Source organism: Gekko japonicus, unplaced genomic scaffold, assembly GCF_001447785.1.
Source record: "Gekko japonicus isolate JY-2015 unplaced genomic scaffold, Gekko_japonicus_V1.1 scaffold1710, whole genome shotgun sequence".
Classification (NCBI taxonomy): Eukaryota; Metazoa; Chordata; class Lepidosauria; order Squamata; family Gekkonidae; genus Gekko; species Gekko japonicus.
In genome coordinates this window covers 66,802-75,180 of record NW_015164239.1, presented here as the reverse complement: position 1 = coordinate 75,180, position 8,379 = coordinate 66,802, and the positions used below count along the sequence as shown (strand labels likewise).

Below are 8,379 nucleotides of genomic sequence, written 5' to 3'. Positions count from 1 at the left end.
AGAATTCATGGGGGGGAAAGAGCTGGGGCGGCCAAGCCGCAGCAGGGGATCCATGCGTCTTCACAGGATCCCTGCCGTGGGGGACAGTGATACGCATTGCACCGCCATCACCAGGATGTGACGCTACACGTTGCTCTGGTAATGGGACTCCAAACAGCCCTGTTGCCAGAGCGACGCATAGCAACACGTATCGCTGTCCCCCGCGGCAGGGATCCTGTGAAGATGCATGGATCCCCCGCTGCAGCTTGGCAGCCCTAGGAAGAGCAGTAAAAGTATGGCAATCTGTGGCAGTTTCCTGCTCATACACAATCATTTAGTTCATGGTCATGCGCAGCTATGACATTCATTTTTTGTTTCTTTCTTGATTCCCCCTTGTTACCCCACACTTCACAGACACTACCACCCATCATAACCTCTGTCACACAGGTTCAGAGATATGGGTAGATCAGGCAGCCACAGTTTGCCACCTGTCTTTTCTTTCACTCATGAAGTCCCCTTTCTCATTCACGAAGACGTCACCACAATGTTCCCTCTAAGCTGTGGAGTCTTGTGAGCAAAAATTCTACTTTGTGAGCCACTGGCATTAAAGTTGTGAGCAAGCGATTTGGCTTCTGTATAAATTAGTTTGCTCTGGAGCCATCCTTCCTGAGCGAAGACAAAAATGTGTGAACTGGAGGCTAAAAACTGTGAGCTAGCTCACACTAACTCAGCTTAAAGGGAACACTGGACGGGGCAGCCCAGTTCACTTATTAACCACTCCTCACACATCACCAGACAGGGCAGCCCAGTTCACTTATTAACCACTACTCAAACAGACACTTCACAGAGTTTCTGGGTTTGGTACTCAAACACTGCTTCAATCTCCTGCTGCCATCATTTATTCATAAGTATATTTACAGAGAGAGGCTGAAGCCAGACTGGTTTTACGTGTGTGTGTGTGTGTGTGTGTGTGTTTCCTACCCTGAGACAGTGTGTTTCTTTCCTTGAGACCGTACGGTCAATGGGGTTAACCATAAAAGAATTAACTTTTATTGAAAACTGTAAGCAACACTGGAGTGATTCAGGTAAACAGTGATTCAGTTAAATTTCTTAACACAAACTTTTGATCCCTAACTTGATTCATGCTTCCAAGACTATTTGTTATTAATGATTAATTATTCCAAAACTAAGATTATTCGTTTTAACAGGGTATATAAGAAAGATTCTTGGAGAATAAATGGACAACTTATAGAGCAAGTAAAAACATATAAGTCTTTAGGGATAATTTTCAGCTATAATGGCTGCTCCTCAGCACATATAGCCTCTACAATCTGTTCTGCTGAGAGAAATGTTAATGCTATTATTAGATTTGTTAGAAAGGAGGGCCAAGGTGTAATTTTAGCGGCTTTGAAATTATTTGACGCAAAGGTCTTAACCCAACTCACATATGGTACACAAGTAATTACAATAAGTGATAATAACTTTAAGGACCTGGAAAAAGTTCAATCTAAATTTATTAGAGCATTATTTAATGCGCCTAAATGTACAGCGAATGTAGTTCTTAGGCAGGAGATTGGGGTGACAAAAATGGAAACGAAAATCTGGATAGCTTCGATTTTTTATTGGTTAAGAACGCACTTGAAGCCTACAGGTCTAATTCCATCTTTACTTGCTGCTACTCCATACCCTGATTGGTCCTCTAAAATATTAGCCAAACTCGGTTCAATTGGGCTTCATCCTGCAAGTCTGTTGGAGCTAGGATTGACTAAAGCTAAATCTATGGTAACCCAACGCCTAATAGATATAGAGGCTCAGACAGAAGAAGCGCTCTTACCCTCAAGATATGGAGTCTTAAAATCCTGGACAGGTTTTGCTCCCGCTCCATATCATTCTAACATCACATACGACGGCTATAGATAGGCTTTCTCCAGAGCACGTTTTGATGCCCTACCCTCTAATCTGTTACGAGGAAGGTTTTTGCGTTGGCCTATCTCCCAAAGATGCTGCCCATGTACAAATTTTGATATAGAGTCAGTATCACATATTCTGTTACATTGTAATTTTTATGCTAAGGAGAGACAGCTGTTAATTTTCCCATTGTTGTCCAAATTTAAACCCTTGGATGTCCAGTTGAAATTTGCGGAATTGAGGATTTTAATTTTTTTGCTGGAAGACCGGAAAGAGAGGATATCTTTAGCGGTGGCAAAATTTTGCTTCCTGGCCCTTAAAAAGAGGAAGCTTGTACCGTAGATACCGTGTTTCCCCAAAATATAGACACTGTCTTATATTTATTTTTTCTCAAGAAGACACACTAGGGCTTATACCACAAATGCATAGAAATCCTGCTAGGGCTTATTTTTGGGGTAGGTCTTATTTTTGGGGAAACAGGGTAGCAAGTTGATGACAAATTAGCATTGTGTTGTATAGTTTTAATGATATACTGTATTCGTTTTAATGTTCTTTTATATATCCATCTGAATTTTATGTATTTATAGTGTATGTTACATTATTATTCCTCTAGGTAATGTTTTATATTGGCTGGTCGCTTCACCGTGTAAATAAACTTGAAACTTGAACTTGTTACAAGTGATTTTCCTTTCAGTTAGCTTCAGATTACTACATTCTCAATCACTAGCTCAAACAGCTCTAGCGCTCTTTCCAGCAGATTTAAGGGCTCTAACTGCCAGGTCTCCTCCCAACATTCCATCCATCAGTTGTCACTGGTTGTTTGTGAGAGAGGCGGAACAGGACCTGTCCATCACACCTGTCTTCTGTGTGATACTATCAAAGGTTTGTCTGGACACTGAGGCTTTGGACTCAGCTTGGATGGGAAGAACAGGGCAGATGGACTGGGCTTGCTGGTCAGTCTATAACAGTAATTAGATTGCTCACCATCCTGCCAGAATCTTGAGAACTTGCCAGCTTTTTTCAGACTTGACTTACATTTCATTTAAAACCCAGAGCTCATTCACAGGAGAACCCCATTACAACACAGCCACATTTTTTCCACTATGGAAATCATGGGAGGGGGAAAGCATAAATACAGACCTACCGTGTTCTGTCAGCTTGAACTTTTCATCTTTGTTAATTACTCCTTGCAGGCAAAGGCACGGATAGGCCTATATGGAAGTTGGGAGGGAAACGATCAGTTTTCAAATGACATTGCATCAGTGAACTGTAGCACAGTGAATGCACAGTAAAAAAGTTTAGCTGTAAACTCTGCAACAGAACAAAGATGTAACTGAAGGGCCTGACTACATATTTTGTCTTCTCCAGGACATCCCTTGGTCAGGTGAAGAGGCATGTTCTGAAGTTTATTTATTATTTATATCCCACCTTTACCCATGGCTCATGATAGCTTACAAACCATTTAAAACATATAGAAAAGCCTCAAACAGCCCCCCCCCCCAAGTTCTGTACTTCCCAAGCATGCATGGCCCCCATTTGAAACCCACTATTTGCCCCAGGGGTGGGGGTTTGCATGTATATTGATGAGCTACATGTTATGTTTCCATAATAAGACAAAGAGCTTCTCACCAGAGCTGTTTCAGATTAGGAAAAAGGCATGGAGGGATGATATAAGCCCTACTCTCTGACTTCTAGAGTTCTGATCAGAATTAGGGCTTTACATGCCTGGAAAGGGCAGAATGTCAGAAGACGCTTCTCCACCCAACCTAGAATCAGCTCTGGGGAAAGTATAACATGCAATTAGGCCACTGATACCCTTTTATTGGCTCAGTAATTGATCCTAAGTGGATCACCATCATATTGTTTGTACAGACAGTAGCTGCTTAGTCAATGATTTATCCTGCACCTGAAAATAATCATTACTGGAAGACAGAGGATACATTGCTATGATTCAGTGCTCTGCATTGTAAATAAGGCTAAAAAAATTTTAAATGAGTGGAAGGAAAGAGTTTTTAGACAAGCAACTTGAGGAAATGTTGCCAGGAGAAGACCATGTGTATTCTACAGTTTACTAGAGCAGAAGTTTTCCACTGAGGTTCCATGGGAAATTATCAGGTTTCTTCAGTGAGAAAATGTAACAGCAGACAAAGTTCCCTGGCAGACAGATTGGCCATCAGTACCCGCCCTGACCTGGATGGTCCAGGCTAGACCAGTCTCCGAAGCTAAGCATGGTCAGTGTTGGTTAATACCTTGGATGGAAGACCACCAAGGAACTTCAAGGTTGATCAACAGACAACGGCAAACTACCTCTGGTATCTGACAAAGAGAGCTTTGACTCTTGAAAGCTCATACCCTCATATTCCATGCCGGCAGCGCTCTGGGGAAGAAGTGTGGGCCACCGACACCACCTAGACCTCCTCCTCCTCCTCGCCCAAAAGAGGAAGTGGCCGTTGCACGCTCGGCACAGGAAGCCCCTGGGGCAGGTGGCGCCACTTCCCTTTCCTTTTCAAATCCTCGCGGCAACTTTTTCTCGCCACCACAGCTCTCCTTCCAGGGGGCAACCTCGCCTGCAGCCCCCTTTGCACTCAGCTGGGCACGGAGGAGGAGGAGGCGGCTGTGGGATGAGCACGCTGCTGCTGTCGGTGCCATCCCAGCTCTTGCCGCGGCTGCTGCCAGGCTGGGCAGACAAGCTGCTGTGGCGGGGCTGCAGGCCCTCTCCCCCAGTCCGGGGCTATGGCCACAGCTGGCCAGCCAGGGACAAGAGCGCGCAGGAACATCAGCAGGTGTGCCAGGAAAGGCAGTGACAGGGGGGCCGCCCTGGTATCCTTACTGCTGGAGTTGTGCTCCAGTGTGCTCCGGTAGGAAATGACCCCTGGGACTTCCCATCACTCTACTGGGCGCTCCCCTGCCCCTCTTCACCAAGCCTGCCTTTCCCTTAGTCAGCCAGCCTCAGAAAGGTGTAGGAAGCAGTTCCCTCTAAGCTGAGTGAGTGTGAGCTAGCTCACAGTTTTTAGCCTTCAGCTCACACATTTTTGTCTTAGCTCAGGACGGATGGCTCCAGAGCAAACTAATTTATGCAGTAGCCAAATTGCTCACTCACAACTTTAATGCTGGTAGCTCACAAAGTAGAATTTTTGCTCACAAGACTGTGAAGTCTTGTGAGCAAAAATTCTCCTTTGTGAGCTACTGGCATTAAAGTTGTGAGTGAGCGATTTGGCTCCTGCATAAATCAGTTTGCTCTGGAGTCATCCTTCCTGAGCCAAGACAAAAATGTGTGAGCCAGAGGCTAAAACACTGTGAGCTAGCTTACACTAACTGAAATTAGAGGGAACACTGCCCCCCACTACCCATCAGGCTTCCCTGAGCCCAAGCCATGTCCCAGCCGGTGATGGTTGCCCAGGTCCTCATTGCTGCCAACTGCCCGACCTTTGTTCTTTCTCTTGGCCCCAGAACCCAGGAGCATCTGCTGTCCCAGGCCCCAGACACTCCCTTCACACCACCAAGGGGCAGGCCAGTGCCACGGCCATTCTCAATGCTCTGCACCGCCTGTCTTCCTGGACACCAGCTTGACTTTCCCTTCCTCCCCAGCCAGACCTGGCATGTTCTCCATGCCACTGCTAGGGACAGCGAGGGACCCTGAAGATTGCCTGCTCCATCCGCTGCCGCAAGACACCAGCCAGTCCTCATCCTCCCCAGGTGTGTCTGCGCCATGGCCATGCAGGCCAGGGGGAGTCCAAGGTCGCCCCAGACATATTTATATACCATTTTAACTACTGAAATCGACAATAAATAATTCTGGAATCTGCAGCCATTTGATTTTCTATACACTCACCACAAGGACTCCATTTGTGAGAACTTCAGTAGGAGTATCCGAACTATAAAAACAAAATATTGAGGTAAATAATTTTTGACAATTTATTTCTCTGTTGTTCTATAGTTTTTTACTTTCCCGCTCTTAACCCCCCCCCCCCACAGCATAGTAGGGATATATATGCACCACAGTCTTGTCAATGTTTTCTTGCAAGTGTGAAGACAAAAATCCCATGACTCAGAATCTTTCCTATGAAAGAAGCCAGTCACACCATTATTCTTCATTTCACCTATGCCGGTCTACTTAAAAAAAAAAAAAAAGTTTGTTGAAGCTGCAGAGTACTGTCACCTCTCAGTTTTACTTTGCAGAAATTCGCCAGGAGCACAACAATGAGAGTTCAGACAAAAATGAAGTATCTTTAAAAGCATTCATGATACCCACAATGCCCAGTGACTCAGTAAGAGAATTGGAGGAGGGAAATCATGTACCAATATTCCTAAAGCAACCAAATATTCCAGCAGTTGCCAACATGCAATATTCTTTTTTAGTATGTCACTAGTGGGAAGAGCAGAGGAAGATAATACAAATGTGCTTAAGCATTGCAATGGGATAGGGCCAAAGTAATCTGCAATACAGGCAAAAAGCTACGTTTCCCGAAAATGAATGTGTGGGTGCTATGCCAGCAATGCAAGATTGTCTCCACAATACAAACAAACAGTTCTTATTGGATCACTCCATGAGGGGAAATTTAAAAAGGCAAATTTATGCACGGAGAAATCTTTTTTCTGGAAATTCAGCTCTATGTTCTAGTATTTCAGAGCTGACCAAATCAATGAAACTTCACGAATGTATCAAAGAAACTTCATAAATACAAACTAGCAAACAGCAGATCATTAAGGCTCAAGGATGCTTTTAGCCATTAAACACCCCTGTCCAACACTGACCCAAACCTGTGATGTTTATATTTATCTGTTTGGTTGTTCAATTTATACCCCACCCTCCCTGCCAAGGCAGGCTCAGAGCAGCTTACATAAAAGATAAAAACACATAAATAACAATTGTCAGAATCATAAAACCTTTTAAAACAATTCATTATAATAAAGGGCTAGTACAAATCTATACTAATATTGCTTAAGATGGCAGTAACAGTCATGATGGTCTGTCTTCGTGGTCAGCTCACTGGTCTATTGGAAAGAACTCAAATGTGAACTTGTGGATCTCCTGACAAAAATATGTAATCTTTCTTTAAAATCTGCCTCCATTCCTGAGGACTGGAAGCAGTGTTCCCTCTAAGCTGAGTTGGTGTGAGCTAGCTCACAGTTTTTTAGCCTCCGGCTCACAGATTTTTGCCTTAGCTCAGGAAGGATGGCCTCAAAGCAAACTGATTTGTGCAGTCGCCAAATGGCTGGCTCACAACTTTAATGCCTGTAGCTCACAAAGTAGGATTTTTGCTCACAAGACTCCACAGCTTAGAGGGAACATTGACTGGAAGGTAGCTAATGTCACTCCCATCTTTAAAAAGGGTTCCAGAGGAGATCCGGGAAATTACAGTCAGTCTGACGGCGATACCGGGTAAATTGGTGGAAACTTTTATTAAGAAAAGAATTAGTAAGCACATTGATGAACAAAAACTATTGAGGCAGACTCGGCATAGGTTCTGTAAAGGGAACATCTTGTCTCACTAACCTGTTAGTGTTCTTTGATGGGGTGAACAAACATGTGGGCACGGGGGACCCAATAGATATTGTTTACCTTGACTTCCAGAAAGCTTTTGATAAAGTTCCTCATCAAAGGCTCCTAAGTAAGCTCAAAAATTACAGGATTTGTGGATCAAAAACTGGCTAATCAATAGGAAACAGAGAGTGAGTATAAATGGGAAATTTTCTCAGTGGAGGGTGGTAAGCAGTGGGGTACTGCAGGGATCAGTACTCAGTCTGATGCTTTTTAACTTGTTCATTAATGGTTGGGAGTAAGCAGTGAAGTGGTAAATTTGCGGATGATACGAAGTTGTTCAGGATGGTGAAAACCAGGAAGGATTGTGAGGCCCTCCAAAGGGATCTGTCGAGGGTGGGCGAGTGGGCATCAATGTGGCAATTGGGGTTCAATGTGGCCAAGTGCAAGATGATGCACATTGGAGCCAAAAATCCTAACTATAAATACACGTTGATGGGGTCCAAACTGGCAGAGACTGACCAAGAGAGAGATCGTTGTAGTGGATAACTCACTGAAAATGTCGAGACAGTGTGTGACTGCAATAAAGAAGGCCAATGCTATGCTGGGGATTATTAGGAAGGGTATTGAAAACAGATCAGCCAATATCATAATGCCCCTATATAAATCAATGGTGCGACCTCCTTTGGAATACTGTGTACAGTTCTGGTCACCATACCTTAAAAGTGCAGAAAAGGGCAACTAGAATGATAAAAGGGTTGAAACACTTTCCCTATGAAGAAAGGTTAAAGCGTTTGGAGCTCTTTAGCTTGGAGAAACAACAGCTGAAGGGTGACATGATCGAGGTTTATAAGATTATGCATGGGATAGAGCAGGTCGAGAAAGAGGTACTTTTCTCCCTTTCTCACAATACAAGAACTCGTTGGCACCCAATGAAATTGCTGAGCAGTCAGGTTAGAACAGATAAAAGGAAGTACTTCTTCACCCAAAGAGTGATTAACACATGGAAT

At 44.0% G+C, this 8,379-nt stretch overlaps 1 protein-coding gene across 1 annotated transcript in view; it reads right to left on the bottom strand.

The window, feature by feature from the left end:
• The window catches only part of PLA2G4F (phospholipase A2 group IVF), a 56,836-nt gene that overhangs the window by 28,880 nt on the left and 19,577 nt on the right, over positions 1 to 8,379 (bottom strand). Inside the window, exons 6-7 of the mRNA XM_015408609.1 lie at positions 5,720 to 5,762; positions 3,032 to 3,098 (exon numbers count right to left, since the gene is read on the bottom strand). Of these exons, the coding sequence (XP_015264095.1) occupies positions 3,032 to 3,098; positions 5,720 to 5,762 (110 nt within the window). The remainder of the gene's footprint in view (positions 1 to 3,031; positions 3,099 to 5,719; positions 5,763 to 8,379) is intronic.